Source organism: Protopterus annectens, chromosome 12.part0 (assembly GCF_019279795.1).
Source record: "Protopterus annectens isolate FY-2018-M chromosome 12.part0, PAN1.0, whole genome shotgun sequence".
Lineage (NCBI taxonomy): Eukaryota > Metazoa > Chordata > Ceratodontiformes > Protopteridae > Protopterus > Protopterus annectens.
The window spans coordinates 1162451326-1162469517 of record NC_056746.1 but is presented as its reverse complement, the minus strand read 5'-3'; the positions used below and the strand labels follow the sequence as shown (position 1 = coordinate 1162469517).

Genomic DNA, 18192 nt, shown 5'->3' with positions numbered 1-18192 from the left:
AAACAAAAAACTAAATACAAAACAGCCCATCAGTTATTAACTTGGAACAAACACAAAACTGTGTACATCTTCAAAACATGAAGTTTCACCTTCCAGTAGGGAACAATTGGCCCAAACTGATGGTTGCATCGAACCTAAAATTAAGGTTACCCATGATAAAGCACATGCTACAGCCTGTGCTCCCACTTAACCGATTCCTGTCTGTTCTTTTCTTATCTCTCCTCTCCTCCCATATATGAAAAACAGCTTGTATGCTTTCAGAAAATATTAACTTTTAGGCCTAAGAAAAAGTGCGCTGGCTGTCTTTAAATATAACTAAATTGTACAATGTTCTGTTAACTGCATTCAAATATTAAGGCTGCCAGGGAGGTTTTTACCTCTTAGTCACTTCCCATTATCTCAAACTTACATTTTTTTTTACTGAACTGCTTGCCATTGTACCTTTAAATTTTGCATTTCCCCTCAGCAGAGACCTCAAGTTGCAGGCATCCCTCTCTACTGAACATTTGCCAGTGGGAAAAAAAAAAACAAGCTAATATCTTTGCAGTTGTAAGAAACTAAGCACTTCCAAGACTTTCATCATTTTGTTTTATTTTAAAGCCTACATACTTGCAAAAATGCCTGATGTTCATCGTGTTACACTGCTGCAGTCATTACACTTGGGTTATCCTGCCGTCAGGCGGTTCCCCAGTCGGCCTGAGCTCCAAAGTCTTGGTCCGGCGTCGGTTGTTGTCGCCTCCTCCCTGATGTCAGTGCGACAGGGGTATATAAGATGCAGCCGATGCCATTTTCTTCAGTCTTTCTTGCCGCGCAGTGCCCGAAGCAAAAGCAGTTCGCAAGTGCCGGTCGGCCGTCTCCTGAGATTTTCATTCCGAATCCAGAACCAAAGTCTTCTACAAAGCTGAGTACCCCGTTGGGGAAACTTTTTCTTGCTTCAGACCGATGTCAGTTAAAGGTAATAACTGTATTTCTTGTGGGAAGCAAATACTTTCAGTTGATGGCAACAAAGACCCAACTCCTTGCAAGAAAAGTTCTGCAGCCCTTGGGTTACATGGCATCTTGCATACTACTAATTTCATATGCCAGACTGCATATGAGGAAACTACAATGGTACCTAAAGAATGTATGGTCTCAACACTGTCAAAGTTTGGAAATGGTTATACCACTAATTCCTTGCCTTCAACAGGAGTTTCAATGGTGGGCTCAAGCTTGTCACCTCAACAAGGGACAGCCTTTTACACAACCCACAGCCAGGCAAACACTGACAACAGATGCATCGGATTACACCTGGGGAGCACACATGGCAGGCAAATGTATTCAGGGTACGTGGCCCGCAGAACAAAGGCATCTTCACATCAATCAAAAAGAGATGCTAGCTGTACACAATGCGCTTATAGCTTTCAAGGACCTGTTGCATCCAGGACAACTACTACTAAAGACAGACAACACCACAGTTATGTGGTACATAAATAAGCAAGGGGGCACTCGCTCCTACCCCCTATACAGACAAGCTATGACCTTGTGTAGCACAGCTATAAACCTTCAAGTTCATCTGCAAGCACAATTCCTGCCAGGAGACAAAAACACACTGGCAGACGACTTAAGCAGAAACATCATGGATCCCCACGAATGGGAGCTGAATCCACAAATATTCAGAATAATAACACAGAAATGGTGGAGCCCGGACATAGATCTGTTTGCATCCCCAATAAACTGCCAGCTACAAAAATTCTGCACAAGGAGTTACCATCCACAAGCATGGAAAGTGGATGCCTGCTCATTCAGCTGGGAGAACCTACAAGTATACACTTTCCCACCATTACCTCTCCTGCCAAAGGTACTCATAAAAGCCAGGCAGGAAGAGCCAAAGATGATCCTGATTGCACCAGACTGGCCATGCCAGCACTGGTACCCAATCTTAAGGAACTTAGAACAAGAACCACCCTGGATTTTGCCTCAAATCCCACATCTGCTGACTCAGTACAGCAAACAAATACTACACAGCCAGCTAAAGACCTTAAACCTAGCTGCATGGAAGATTCCTTAGTCAAGCAAGCAATGCCTCTCTCCAAAGCTGTTATGGATGTCATTATGGAGGCCAGAAGGTCTAGTACCAGGAAAGCCTATTCAGATAAATGGAAGAGATTCTGTGCCTGGAACCAAGCTCACAGCCTTGACCCTCTTGTCCCAAACATTCCTCAGATACTACAATACTTAACTGAGATGCTGGACAAAGGACTGTCCTTCTCATCCATCAAGATCCACGCCTCTGCCATCTCTGCTCATTACAACATGGATCCACCAATTTTCTCTGATCCTCTGTTAAAACAGTACCTCAGAGGGGCTAAAAACATAAGACTGCCCCGTACAGCACCTACTCTAACTTGGGACCTCAACTTTGTTTTGGAGAAGCTGACTTTACCTCGTTTTGAGCCAGCCAACACAGCAGACTTAAAATATATCTCTTGGAAAACTGCTCTGCTCCTGGCAGTAACATCAGCATGAAGAGTTTCAGAATTGCAGGCACTAATGGCAGTGGAACCTTTTTCCACCAGGACAGGGTGTCTTTAACAACTAACCCTACTTTTATGCCAAAGGTGGTATCCAGTGTGGCTCTAAACCAAACTATTCACCTGCCAACTTTTTATCCTAAACCACAGAATAAAGGGGGGAGACTATTGCACTCTTTGGACATTCACAGGCAGTTACGCTTCTACTTGGACAAAACCAAAGCTTTCAGAAAATCTGAACAATTATTGGTAGCATATGCTGCAGGAGCACAGGGAAAAGCCATTTCAAAACAGACTATTTCAAAATGGATTGGAAATTGTATACGTTTCTGCTACACATACCATGGAAAACTGTACCTAGCAGCATTAGATCTCACTCCACCAGGGCAACAGCCACTTCAACTGCCTACCTCAGGGGAGTACCTACCAAGGATATTTTGGAAGCAGCAACTTGGAGTTCTGTACATACCTTCACCAAGCATTACTGTCTGCCTCTATACTCTAAATCCAGAGCTGGCTTCGCCACTGCAGTGATGCAGGGCCTTATAGCCACCCCTAATGCCTTATAGAACCAGCCACCCTTCCTCAGCTTTGGGATTCTACCCATGTGTAATGACTGCAGCAGTGTAACACGATGAACATAGTGCAGTTTTGTACCTACCGTAAATGTAGATGTTCGAGTGTATACACTGCTGCAGTCCAGGTTACCCTCCCTCCTTCCCCTCTTACTGGCTGGTACGTACCTATATCTTCTACCCTTACTACCAATGGGGAGTATTTGCTGGTAGCTTTAAGTTGTTTTTTGCTTTTCTTATGTATGTTTTATTAGCAATTGGAATTGCCTACCTATTTAGAGGTACCTGACATCTGGGGCAAGAAAAACTGAAGAAAATGGCGTCGGCTGCATCTTATACCTCTGTCGTACTGACGTCAGGGAGGAGGCGACAACAACTGACACTGGACCAAGACTTTGGAACTCAGGCCGACTGGGGAACCGCCTGATGGCAGGATAACACAAGTGTAATGACTGCAGCAGTGTATACACTCAAACATCTACATTTATGGTAGGTACAAAACTGTACTGTTACAGCTTAAACCAAGGTAGTAATCTAGACATTCACCCTTGAAAAATAAAAATGAAAATATCATAGTTCTACATGCAATATAATCAGCACACTTACATCCCACCCCTCTCCAGCAGCCCAAGATCACAGCATATGAACATTAAACTTGCTTTTGTCCAGTCTTTTTTTCTTGTTATGCTGTAAAGCCTATATTTCTTACAACTAAAAAAGTACTTTATCTTCAACAGTCACTGAAAAGACTCCCTCCACATTTCAAATACCCTTGACTACACAATACATAAAATTGATTGACTGTGTATAACATGTCGTTTATATCATGAAATATTATATACAAATACTAATAAAAACAAAAATTGTTTTACTTAGTTTTCCTGTTTAGTTTCCTCCTAAACATTAGCGGTATAAAGTGGTGTATATATGATGTGAAGTTGTTAAATCTCACCATTTATTCTCACTGATGGGTTTGGAGCCGATCCTCTGCTCCGACACGGCTGATAGCAAAGCTCAAGGTTTGCCAGTAGCTCGAGACCAAGCCCCTTATCCTACAATGCACTGCTGGAATTACGTCAGATCTAGTTTAACGCGGCAAGAGAGATCTCGGTGATCCAGTCAGCTCGGACCATATTTTGCTTAAATCGCAAGTTTAAAATTTTCTTTCTCCGTCTTTTTGATATATATTCTCTATTTAGTGTGTGTGTGTTTCTCGTTAAAATACTATAGTTATAAGTAGGTTAGATTGTAGTAGATAGTGCCCTGTGTTGGCTTAGTTTTTTAGAGTGTTGGGACTTTTGTTAGCCCTGTTTAGATTTAACAAATTTCTTCTTGTTATTAGTATTTTTTTAGTGTGGGCCTAGTTAGCCCTGTATTTAACCTCTATAGGTTAATTCTGTGGTGTGCCTGTTTCAAACTTGGAACATGTCGGATGAGAGGGAAAAGTCTCATCCCAAATCAGGGTTTAAGAAATGTCCAGATTGTGGACAGAAAATGTCCGTCACTGACGGGCATGTCCATTGTGTTTACTGTCTGGGGACTAAACACCTCCAAGACCCTTGCAGTATTTGCCACTCTTTTTCCTCTAGGGTACTCTTAGAAAGAAGGAGAAAACTTATTGATAGGGTTTGCTGCAGCATGCTTTCTCTGAGGTGTTGGGTAGCCAAGTATCCAGGAAGGTGCTAGCAATTCTTCAAAATCATCTAAATCTTCAGGAGATTCTAAAGTTACTAAGAAGGCAAAAAGATTAGAGGGTACAAGGTCATTGGTTCCACAGTCCTCGGAACAGTGTGTCCCTTGGTTCGGAGCCAGCTCTCAGTCTTGGAGCCGGTCTCTGAGGTTTCCTCATGTCCTCTGCTCCAGTTAGCACCTTCGGTGCATTCTTCGAAGTCTTCAGTCAGCCTCTAAATTATGGATATGGATCGGCTAGTGCAGAAGCTTCTACGGGCACCAGGACTTGCTAAATTGTCGGCCCCGACCATTTTGTCGGAGCTGAAGACCATTGAACCAGACTTGACTACTCCTCCTCCGAGCTGTACTGGACTCTCGGAGCCCGAACCAATAGTTGCTGAACCTATGGAACCGAGACCCGCACCAGTGTTATCGGGTCCATCTACTTGGACATCCTCTGTGCCGACCGAGGACGCTAGGAGCAGACTCTCCTGTCAGGTCCAGGGAGGATAGTCAGACTGATTTGTCGGTGTCGACTCTTCCTCTTGGGGCTTCGGCTAGGATGGGTTCTGCTCTTACCTCAGGGGCTTCGGCTAGGATGAGCTCTGCTCTTACCTTGGGCTCAGAACCCATGGTTTCGGTGCGGGAGGATCGGATGGTCCCTCCGTATCCGTCTACCCCCTTCTCGTCGGATCCATGGTGCATTCAATGCCATGAGGAGAGTCCTGTCTCCTAAGACATCGTCTGCATCAGTTCGAGCTTCCTTCTCCCCTCAAGCACCTGTGTCCGCTTCTACATCTACCGGTCCCCTAAGCGTAGAGACCCTGAGCCTCAAGTAGCCCCACAGGGCGCCCCCTGTTCTTCCAAGACCTCCCCAGATCTCCCCACTGAGGAGGTACCCAGGAAGAGACTGTGCAAGAGGAGGCACTTGGACTCCCCACAGGAGTATTTGACATCCGACACTGACTTGGATGAGTCAGAAGGGTCCCCTCGATCCCCCACTGAGGATATCTCCTTTGCAGAGATATTAGAGATCCTGAGTCAGAGGGGTGATTGGCAGTCCAAAACCCCTACTGAGGATGAGTCAGTGCTCTTGAAGGCTTTTGGGTCTCAACCTTCCACTTCTTGGGTGTCTCCACCGTACGATGAGCTTATGGAGCTGATCTCTCGTAAGGCCTGGGAGTCACCGGAGGCCATGGAAACCTGTCCCTCGGAAGCCGAATAAGTTCATCTCTGCCCCAGTGGACAAAGACTGTTTGACCAAAGGAGTGCCTGTTGATGCCATGGTGGTAGCTGCAGCCACCAAAAAGGAAGTGTCTGAAATATCCGCATCTATCCATCCTCCTAACAGAGATTCTAGGATCATGGATAGATATGGGAAACGCATGTTTAGTTCAGCGACTTTTTCTCTGTGATTGCTGAACTATTTAACCCATTTCACAAGACTACAAAGAGATCTCCTGAAAGAGCTAGGAGATGCTCTCCAGGCTTCAGTAGCTGCAGGGTTGCTGACAAAGTCAACACACACACGCTCGCTACCCTAAACTCGGTTGTGAACTCGTCCATGCGTCTCATATCTTAAGCAGCTGATGGTTCGAGTAGAGCCACTAGTTTAGGCATTGCTTTGCGGAGACTAGCCTGGATGCATCTCTGTTCCTTTGCGGAGCCCTTTAAGTCTTCCTTTATCAACACCCCTATTTGATGGCTCATCACTGTTTGGGCCTAAAGTAAAGGAAACTTTAACCAGGTGTGAGCAGGAAGGCAAGACCTTATCTGCCATTGGAGTCCGTTTTTCTACTCCTACTCGGCCCTATCCCAAAGGCCCTAAGGGCGGAAAAATGTGGTTCTGAAAAGCACAGGGAGCCTTTCAGGACACACATGGAGAAACTCCCTCTAGAGGCACAGGAGGGGGTTATAATGGAAGGCACTGCCCGCGTGGCAGAGGGGGGTCCGCAGCAACAGGGTGACAGAGGCCAGTTCTCTGGTCAGCCCTACCAGCGCTCCTGAAAGGAGGCCCGGCTGTCCGGCTCTGGAGGCAGTCGAAGGTCGCTTATCTTTGTACCCAGAAGCCTGGCGAAACATAATGTCAGATACATGGGTACAAAGCATCATTTCCAGAGGATATTTCATACCGTTCTCTTCCCCTCCCACTCCTGTAAACAGAATCCCAGATGTTCCACCCAGTCTCAGGGAACAAGCAATCGTAGAGGTCCAAAAATTTCTAGAAAAATAGAGTCATCTAGCCAGTCCCAGCAGACCAAGTTGGATTCGGAACTTACTCAAGATTCTTTTTGGTACCAAAGAAAACGGGGGACTGGAGACCTATCTTGGACCTCAGCAGACTCAACCAATTCGTAAAGAAAGAGAAGTTTCGAATGGTCACGCTTCAGTCCATTCTTCCCTTCCTAGGGAAAGGCAATTGGATGTGCTCCATAGATCTCAAGGACACATACTATCACATAAAGATGAACAGACGCTCCAGGGATCACCTGTATTTCCGGCTGGGAGCCAATCATTACCAGTTTCGAGCCCTGCCCTGTGGTCTCACTACAGCCCCCAGAGTGTTCACCAAATGCATACAGTGGTCACGGCTCACCTGAGGTGTCTAGGATTCCAGGTGTTTCCATACCTAGATGATTGGCTCCTCACTGCTACCACCAGGCATAAATTGACTCAGGCAACACAATATACTCTGACACTCTGCCATCAATTAGGCATTACAATCAACTTCGAAAAGTCTGCCTTATCGCCATCGCAGCATAATGTTTTTATAGGAGCAGAGTTAGATACCTCAACCACCACTCTACGTCTTCCAATCGAAAGAGTCTCACTTCTTCACCAACACGTCAACTCACTGGTGTCAAAGAACAAAGCTACAGCAGCAGAGGTCTTGAAGGTGCTAGGTTTGATGGTGGCAGGAATCCTAGCTGTACCACTTGCAAGGATGATTATGCGAATCCTTCAGTGGCTCCTCTTCTCTCAGTGGTCGTACCAAAAGCTACCGATGCACTGCATGATTCTCATCACAGATTCTTGCAAGAGAGACCTTCAGTGGTGGTTGACGTCTCTTCATGTCACAATCAGAAGACCCTTTGTCCCCCCCCCCCAGTAGCCACTATGACCATGGACGCTTCCCTGATAGAATGGGGGGGGGGCATTTTCAGGGAAAGACTGCCCAAGGCACATGGACGGATCAAGAGTCACATCTGCATATCAGTGTTCTGGTGTTGCTGTACTTTCAGGACTCTGTTCCTCTAGGGACAATTGCAATTCAGATGGACAACATATCAGTGGTCTGGTACTTGAACAAACAAGGCAGAACCAAGTCTTGCCCCCTTTGTCAAGAAGCCCTCAGAGTATGGCAATGGGCAGTGTTGTCCCACCGTTTTCTGATAGCAATGCACATCTCGGGGAAATCCAACGTGACAGCGGACAAGCTGAGCAGGGCAATACTGTTGTTTCACGAGTGGTCTCTCAACCAACGAGTTGTGGATTTGATTTTCTGCAAATGGGGCCAGCCTTGCTGCGACCTCTTTGCCAGTCACATCAATACCAAATGCAGAAGCTACTTTGCCCTAATACCACCTCCAGGACATTCCCCGAGAGATGCACTCGTACACAATTGGCCTCCGGGTCTCCTATATGCATTCCCACCTATTCCATTGATACTCAAGGTTTTACAGAAAGCACAATCACTGGGAAGGACAGTTATCCTCATAGCCCTGTAGTGACCTTGACAGATTTGGTTCCCCTTCCTTCATTATCATATGCTGGAGGATCCATGGAGCCTGGGCCCAGTTCCGGACCATCAGGGGACCCCCATCCTTCACTGCAGTCCCTAAAGCAGACTGCTTGGCTAATCCACTTCCCCTAATTGCCAGGCTTCATTCATTCTCAGATGATACAAGATGGATCCTTTTGTCTTCTCACAAGCCACCCACCAGGAAACTATACAGCAGTAAGTGGAACAGATTCTCAATTTGAGCCAATATACAGAAAATTGACCCTTTCCGAGCTCCTCTATCGTCTAGTTTAGAATTTTTGACAAAGATTTTTTAAGGAAGGATGCACAAACTTGATGTACACTGACCGCTCAGATTTTATCTTTGATAGAGCTAAGGGACTAGAAAAATCAGATCATTTTTTTGTATTTTTTTGGGGGCCAGTTGTATATCCTTTGTTTATGCGAATGCAAACATGGCATTGACACACAAACCTAAGGCTCATTCTACCAGAGCCGTTTCTATGTCTTCTGCCTTTCAAGCTAAATTGCACCTTGACAATATTTGTGCTGCAGCCACTTGGTCTAAGCCTCATACCTTTATCATGCATTACAAAGTAGATAAGGCTTCCAGTGACAGGTCTTCCTTTGGTTCCACGGTACTGAAAAACATACTTCCATGAGCCACCCAAGATTGAGGGTGCTAGGGACGCTACCCATCAGTGAGAATAAACGGCGAGATTTAACAACTTCACATAAAGATGTTATGTACTCACCATAACGTTCCATGTGAGTTGTTTATCTCGCCTTTATTCTCACGTCCCTCCCTCCTTTCCCCTCCTGGTTGACAGTTGACTTAGAGGCTTGTACCATCCTGGTTATTCAATACTTCTTATTCCCCTATGGGAAGTGCTTCCTTGTAGAAAAAGAAAAAAAAGGTGTGTGTGTATATATATATATATATATATATATATATATATGTCTATATATGACGATTGAAGCCAGTTGAATGTTGTGTGACCCTGGGTATATATATATATATATATATATATATATATATATATGAACTATACAGTCATATATATATATGTATATATATATATATATATATATATATATATATATATATATATACTCACAGCAAACAAGATCTGAGGTAATTCCAGCAGTGCATTGTGGGATAATGGGCTTTGTCTCGAGCTATTGGCAAACCTTAAGCTTTGCTATCAGCCGTGTCGGAGCCGAGGATCGGCTGCAAACCCATCAGTGAGAATAAAGGTGAGATAAACAACTCATGGAACGATATGGTTTGTAACTTCTTTTTTTACACTCCACCCAGAAGTTTAACAAAGTCAACAAAAGTCTGTTTTGACACTTTTTTTTTTGCAAAACTTTATTTCACAAATGTGTCAAGGGCTTTATACTCTTCCATTTATTCACTAGTTTAGAGTTGTTGGTCATTGTCTTGTTCATTCAGTCACCTGATACCACACTCTACTTCAAGTCCAAGGTACTGCTGATTCGTCTAGTCAGCTCCTGTGCTTTTTTTTTCTATCTTTCAAGCATTTTCCTTTGGAACATTTGAAAAGGTTTCACTAGTAAAGTCGCTCTATTAACCTTGCCTTCAGAATAATGTAAAGCAGAGTCCCCTTCTGCTTGCTGACTCACTTTTTGTTGGATAAACTTTGTTTTCTCCTTAGTCTGTTCTTTGTCAAAAAATTACTTTGATCATCCAAGAAAAGCACTTTTGAAGACAGATGGATACAGCAGCTTGAATCTCCCAGCTGCCTCTTGACAATCCTTGATTGCAGGGATACATTTGTATCTGTTCTGCCTGGTGTACAGTGAATAATCATTTTCTGGAAATACTCTGCTGCATCCACTTTTTAATACTTTGCTCTTCCGCCACAATTTTGTCAGGATAAGCTCTTACTGCTGGTACTAATAAAAGTCTTGGCCGCTTTCTCATTGCCAGGCCAGGTTTGGAGCACATACTCAGTGTATCTTTTAAGTTAATTTCTGCTGTGGAGTGCAGTTTGCCTGTTTGTAGTTTCATAATGTTAATACAGTCTGTCCCTTCCAGTTTTTCTGGTACAGCAGAAAATATCAGGTTTTCTCTAAGCACTCTAACTCTGTTATATTTTAAATGGTTCTTCTTGAGAAACCTCACACTCAGCCATTTTTTCTTCGTCAGCTTTTTATAGTTTTATCAGTTCATTTGTATGCTAGTTAAAGCTTCTATTTTTCCCGCCTTTTTTCTTTGAATTGATATGTTCCTTCATTGTTTCAATTACTTTAATTACCTCTGAGTACATCTGATTTATTTTTTCCTCTAAATTACTGGAAGCCATCTCTTGAACCAAAGCTGAAGTTTGAACTGCTTTTTGCTGAACAGCTGCAGAATTTTTCCCAGACAGTGTTTTCACTTCTGGTTGATTTTCTTTCTGGTTTTCTAAATGTCGTCTTTGCTGGCATCCAGGCAGTGTATTTTAGTAGCCAGTAATTCAGTTTTACCAAAAAACATTTTCATTGGCACTAATTTTTCTCATTTTCTGTTTCCACACTGGGATAACTGAAGTTATGCTGTTTATCAGAATGCACCTATCTTGGAAGTCCAGCCAGTAAGTCATTTTATCTATTTTGATAGCTTTAGTGCATTTTTATCACATTTGTGATTTCCAGACTGTAAGAGAAGTAAATCAACCTGTTGATCAGTATGCAGTCATCTTTAAAGCCTGTGGCTCTAGCAGTGATTTTTGAGCTAAGAAGTTGAGCTTAGAAACTAATAACTTCCAACTTCTGTTTGTTTTTTTAGTTTTCTTTTCCCTTATCAGTAAGCACTATGCTGTTGTCATTTTGAGTCTAAATGATTTCACTCATGACAGTGAAAAGGTTACTTCAAGTGCACTGTTTAGTCAGTTTTTGATTGATGTCTACATTATCTCAAGTACGTCTGGTTGTAGATGCCTTCTAAAAATTACCGTTTATCACAGTTTCTTCATTTTCTCAAATTCTTAAATTATTTAGCTGAGAAAAACAGGCCCATTTGTAAAATCTGCATGAAGTAATATATCTACTTGCCTTTGTATTTTAAATGTGTTACTACTAAGTTGATATTTTCCATTTGAGCTGTTTAGTTCATAGTAGTAAACTCACCTTAGCAGCTGCAGTACCACACACATTTGTTTTACACAGCACTTTTGTATCTTTTCTTATCCTGTTCACAGACTGACCTTTGGCATGTTATACCTTTAATTGATTTCTTAACCTTTTATTGCTTTTTTATGTAATAAAGATAGAAAGCATCCATCGTTACTGATGCAGGATGTACTGATTGTACTCCTTTTTGTATTTGTACAAAGATAGCATGCAGTTTAATTCCGACAGTCTTTACAGAAGTGAAAACAATTCCACTTAGACACACATGTTGTCTTCCATAATTTTTCCCTTACAGCTAAAACACAGCATGTATTTGATATTTTAGTTTTCTCAGTAGTTTAATAGAGCCAAAGCATTGTCCTTTGGAGCAAACCTATTTGTATTGCTTCTCATGCCTTAACAGTTTAAATGCATAATCATAATACAATGAAGTTAATACTTTCTAGATCTTCAGACCCTTTTATTTTGTTAAGTTTACGTTATCTCCCATCTTCCTTCTGAACTTCATCTTTTCTCAGCTTCTTTTTCAAAGCCAAGCATTGCCTTATTCTTCTGGTCATCTCCTGGCTTCTTTCTGTCTTACCTGTATTTTTGTTTTAAATAATGGGAACAGTTTACTGGCCTTATGTTGTCCCAACCCAGTTCAATGGTGGAAGCATGAGGAGATGAAATCTTTTAGCTTGCTGGTTTGTTTTCTGTTGACTGAACTTTGTCCTCCACCCCATTGTATGCTTCCATGTATATCTTTGACCCAAAGGGGAAAAAGCATTCTGAAAGCTGTTGGATAAAACATCCTGAATCTCAGTCCAACCTCATGGTATCCTCTGATTGCTGGAATGAATTTACTTCTTTACCTGATGCACATTAGATAGTCATTTTCCATGAACACTGTGCTGTCACAAGTTTTCAGCACCTTTCTTGTTTGTCAGACTTTACTCAGGTGGATCTTCCCTAGCTGGTCTGTTTGGATTTTCACTGAAGTAGGTCTTAGTTCATAACGGCAGTATTTGGGGCACATAAGAATATGTTTTCTCTCCATTAGTAGTAGTTGCTGTGGAAACTCCATTCCAGTTACTCATTTGTGTGCATAGAATTGATACAATCTGTTTCCTCCAGTTTCTATGGATGGCAAAGAACTTCACATTCTCTCTTCATGGTCTGTGCTACCTTTTTTGTAACTAGCTCCTCTTGGGAATCCTCATTTTTCTGGCATTTTTTTCCTTCATACAGATCACTGACTACTACAAATCAGTCAATTCATCTGAATGGTTTACTTAGCACTTCATTTAATTTTTCCATCCTTTTATCATTTGACGTTATATATTCCAGTAATGTCCCACTTATTTTGAAGACTTCATTAATGCATTTGGTTTATTTATTTTTTTTCTTTAAGATTTCTGGAAGCCATCTCCTGCACCAAGGGTGAAATTGGTGTACTTCCTCAGCCACAAGATTATTCTTAACCAAATGTTTGTTTTTTTATCTCTGACTATTCTCTAGATTTTCCAGTTGTATTCCTTTCTGATATCCAAGCACTTACTAGCCAGTAAACAAATTAATCCAAAATCATTAACTTTTATTGGCTTTTTTTTTTTTTTTTGTGGTTATTGTCAGTTTTTGCAGTGGGTGAGCTCTAATTAATGTGTTGCTCAGTTAGTTGCCATCTTGGAATCCTGTGATAGCTTGTTTTTGAGCATTTTTCCACATATGTGGAAGACCTGTAGTTAGGTTAGGTATCCATATGGGTAAACCTTATAGGTAAGTAACATTCATTTTCTTGTTTGATTATGTATTGAGCTGTTTTCTTTCAGTATGTGTTTATAACATGGAGTTATCATGTACAATTATGCAAATATTCATTTGGTGCTCTTTGTTTTTAATACCTCTGAGGATAAATGTTCAGCCTGTGAGATGTAGCTGCAGCACAAATATGTAAATTTAAGCATTTTCCTGTAACCTAACTAAAACATTTGATTACTATTATTTCTTTTGCAGCAGATTCTTTTGAAAGCAGCTGTTCAGCAATGGAGACAGATTCACAAATGGATTTAATGCCGCCCCTTCTAAAGCAGCCTTCTCTGACTCTAGAGTTATTTCCTAACCATACAGACAGCCTGAATTCCTCACAGCGGGTAAGAATCTTTCAACAGCCTACGCAAAGCCACATTGTCCTGTTTCTGTCATTGGACCTGACTTTGTGCATACTCCTAAACAGACTTCTGCTAACCTGGAATATGCACTTGCAGTAGTACACTGCTTATAATGTTTGCAAAGTGAGGAGCCATGCTTCAGACATTCTGAATAGTTCAATTTCCACAGTTTAATTTCTTGTCTGCTGTTATAGTTCTTGGAAAGGATAGAACAGTATTTGAGCTACAGTCATGTTTGAGCCACATTCTTAGGCAATTTGAGCATCCAAGTTTGTGAAGAACTCAACATAGCAATAGATATTTGACTGCTTTCTTGACTTTGTTAACCAGAATGTGTGGGTGATGCTCAAGTGAAGGGCATTTGGGTAGTCATGGTTTCTCTGTCAGTGAAGGGCTCCTCCTTGCTTACTTTTTTAGCTACCAAAAATGAACATCTTCCTAATTAACCTTATTATTGTATCAAGGTATGCGAATGATTCCATTGCCCTTCACATAAAATCCCAGCTTTCTTTGTCGATTGCGTTCTTTACATTGAGTCCCACCAACAACAGGGGTATTTTCTTACATTCTGCTTCCCTCTGGATCTTCATTGTTTTATTAATGTTGTCAAATGTTTGCCTCCCTCTACAAAATCACATTGATCCATATCTATCAGTTTTGATCACATCTTTACCATTCTTTTAGCCAATATAGACATTAACACTTTATAATCATTGTTTAAAATTGAAATGCATCTGCATGAAACTGTGTCTGATGGGTCTTTACCGTCTTTGGTTAATACCCCCCCGACACACACAGCTTTCTTTCAAGATGGTGGTGCTACCCCTCCTTTTAAAGTACTATTAAACAAAATCTTCAATTACTGTATCACTTTCTTCCCTCCTAAATTCCAAACTTCCAAATGAATACCAACTCTTCCTGGGAACTTACCCACAGATTGATTATGCTTCAGCATTTTTATTTTATCATCTTCTGTCTTAACTATTAGTTTGTGAGCCTCATTTTCATCTAAGCTTGGCATAATCTTCCATAAATATTTAAATTTTTGCTCTTTTTTTGGTTTCCACATTCCACTACATTGTACAGAGTTTCATAAAATTTCCAAAATATCTCTAATACGTCTATAGGATCTTTGGTTATTTTTCTTGTCATATCTTGTTATTTGTTTGGCAATAGTCTTTTCTATTTTCTGTTGTCTAAGTTGTTGTGCTAAAACATTTTGTGCTATGGAGTTGTTAACCAAAAAATAGTTGCTTAACTGCAGTCTTTCTAAACTCGTGCATATTATCCAAAAACTCAGTAGTTCTTCTTTAGCACTCTACAGTTGCTCTTCCTCTTGTTCTTTGAAGTCCCCCCTCTTCTGGAGTACTTTAATCTTTGTCAGGCTCTCTAAATAATCCTATTTACTTCTTTATCATCTCTCCTCTTTTATTTCTATCCTATTTTAAACTCCATTTTCATTTTATCCCACTCACTAGTTATCACTTATGAAGAAATTTCTATCTTCTCTAATAACTCCCTTTCCCTCTCTTTTTAATAGGTAGGTGGGAAAGTGCCAGTGTCTCATGTTTGCTTCTTTAACCTGCAATTTTAGTTTTGTGTTTGTTAGTGCATGATCTGAAGTAGTTATTGGATGTGTGTCAAAGCTTTCAATTAAATGAACTTCTTCCTGTGAAATTTCAATCCAGTCTAGCCAAGTTACCGTACCTTTGGAAAAATACGTAAATTCTGTCCAAGTTCCTGCTACTGAATTCGTGTTCCTTGATAGGTATTCTCATAAATTTCTTCAGAAATCTACCCTTTTGTTACATTTTTTCTTCGTGGCCCCTGATCACATCCTCCCTATTGCAAATCAAATTAATTTCCCCACCTTTAACTAATATTCTCTGATGACAGCTGATAATCTTTCCCAAAACTTTCTTAAGCTCCATAATAACAATTTTTGATGGAATGTAAACACGTGCTACGTTAATCCTTCTGTCTTGCCAGTAGCTCTTTACTTCCACAGATCTACTATTGTCTTTTTCCCCTCCTCTGTCACTATTGGAGCTCGTCTAGCAATCAGTGTTATTGCTCCCCTTTTCCTTTGTCCATGATGTTCTTCTGAATATCCGTACTGAAATCCTTTTTGTCAAATTCATATGCTTATTTCTTTCCAAATGTGTCTCATGCTGCATTATTTCCACTCTGCATTTCTTAATATACATCTATACCTGTGATACCATTTACATTCCAAAGTAATAGGGATAGAGTAGCCATTATGATAAAAAAAAACTATTGTTCCCACCTACATGACACTTTTTTAATGTTTATTTCCAACTTTTATCTAACATGCACATACTAATGTTTGACAAGCTGATTTTTTTTATGCAGTTGTTTCTTCTGATCTGCATTTGACCCTATGCCATATTTTTAAAGAGTTTTCGCTTTAACGAAAACCATTAAACAAAAAGCTAAATACATTTTCATCAAACCAAAAGCTAAATAAATTTTCAGATTACCCCAGCTCACATTAACTTAGAACAAGCACATAAGACTATGGCATGTTCAGCAAATGAAGTTTACCCCTTCAGATGGGAACAGTTGCCCCACAGGCATTTCCTAGTCTAAGTTAAGGTTACCTATAGTAAATCTGATATTGCAACCTGTGTTCCTACTGACACTAATTGCTTTCTGTTCTTTTTTATCTATATTCCCTTTCCAAATAAGAAAAACAGCTAGTATGCTTTCAGCAAATATTAACTTTTAGCCTTAAGAAAAAAATGCAGTGGCTACCTGTAAGTAAATCTAAATGCTATACTGTTTTATTAAATACCTTAAAGTGTTAAGGCTGTTGGGGAATCTACTCTGTCGTATTCACTTCCCATAATTTTAAACATTATTTTTCAGTATACTGTTTGTCATTGTACTTTTAAGTTTTGCATTTCCCTGAAAAAAGAATCCTCAGAACTCTTGAGATTAATTGCTCATGTATATGTAAAAGTAGTTAGCATCGAGAGAAAAAAAACACAAGAAATAGCTTTAATCTTTGTAAATTTCACTCAGAACACTTTGCACAGAATTCCATTAGCCAACTGTCTTCAGCTGCAACTTCTTGTCTCCCGCCAAAAGTTTTTTCCAGTGGGAAAAAAGAATAAAACAAAAAGCCAGCACACAGCAGTGTAAGATGCCTGTGAAATTATATTTATTCAAACATGAATTAGGCAAAAACAGACTGGTTTCGGCCAAAAAATTACTAAGCCTTCCTCAGTGTTGAAAATAATACAATGAAGCAATGCCTAATATACATCTATGTAACAACACATACCTACAATTATCCTGCTGATTGATTGGCTATAATTGTTCATTTAAACTGGGTGGAAATAATTCCCCCAGCTTGATGATCCACTTTCTCTTTATTATTCAGTATGGTATGCCAACCTGATTTATTAACCCGGTCAGTAATAGTAAACCTAAAATTGGCTGAGGTATGTACCAAAGAATGATTGTATAATGCATTTATTCTTTTCTGCCAGATGTCACTAATGTGTTCAGATATACGTTACCTGACCGGATGAGACGTTTGTCTGATATAGAAAGTAGGACAGGTACAGGTGGCCAGGTATATGACCCAATCAGTTCCACAGTTAGCAAGAAATCTAATATCAAAGACTGTTCCTGCATTTCTGATGGTGAATTGTTTAGACTTTACCACCCTAACACATTATGCACAATGCCCACATGGGAAACATCCCTGCAACAAATCCCCACTTAATGTGCATTGGGATTGTTTCCCACCCAAAGTCAGTCCATATTTATAATGATTAAAATAGGAACCCAGGGTTTTACCTCTGCTATAGGAAAGAAACATCTATTGTTTAGAATACTTGATAGTCTTTGGTCCACTAGGAGTATATTCCAATGTTTATTAACACTATCCAGTAGTGCGTTAGTGTTATGTCCAAAGATAGTTACCAATCTGATAACAGGTTGGCCCTGTTGTGGTTTCTCCTTGTACACCAAGAGGTCCTCCCTATCTATTGAAGATGCAAAATTACTTGCTGTAAAAATCGTGCCAGGTTTGTACCCCCGTGCCTTGGACCAATTAATAAGATCTTGTTTATAAAAGTGATATTTATCAGGGTGGGAACAAATCCGTCGCATGCGGAGAAATTGAGATTTGGAGATGTTGCATGTAATGTGGGGTGGGTGAAAACTTGAAGCGTGTAGTGATGAATTATATTGTGGATGCTTACGAAAATCCTGATTATCCAAAGTGTGATCCTTGTTCCTCGTAATCAATAAAAATGAAATGAAATGCACAAACTACTGTAAAGCAAGCACAATACTGGCTATGGAATAAAGAGAGTCGTATCTTATGTTAAGCGCTTTTCATTTACTGCATTAGTAAACTTCATCAGACAAAA

General features: G+C 40.7%; 1 protein-coding gene across 2 annotated transcripts in view; it reads left to right on the top strand.

The window, feature by feature from the left end:
- The window catches only part of RALGAPB (Ral GTPase activating protein non-catalytic subunit beta), a 3411848-nt gene that overhangs the window by 3022395 nt on the left and 371261 nt on the right, over window positions 1–18192 (top strand). The window contains exon 26 of one of the 2 annotated variants that reach the window (XM_044090192.1): window positions 13635–13768. In XM_044090192.1, the coding sequence (XP_043946127.1) occupies window positions 13635–13768 (134 nt within the window). Of the gene's footprint in view, window positions 1–13631; window positions 13769–18192 lie in introns of both variants that reach the window. The other variant, XM_044090191.1, reaches the window with a different exon arrangement.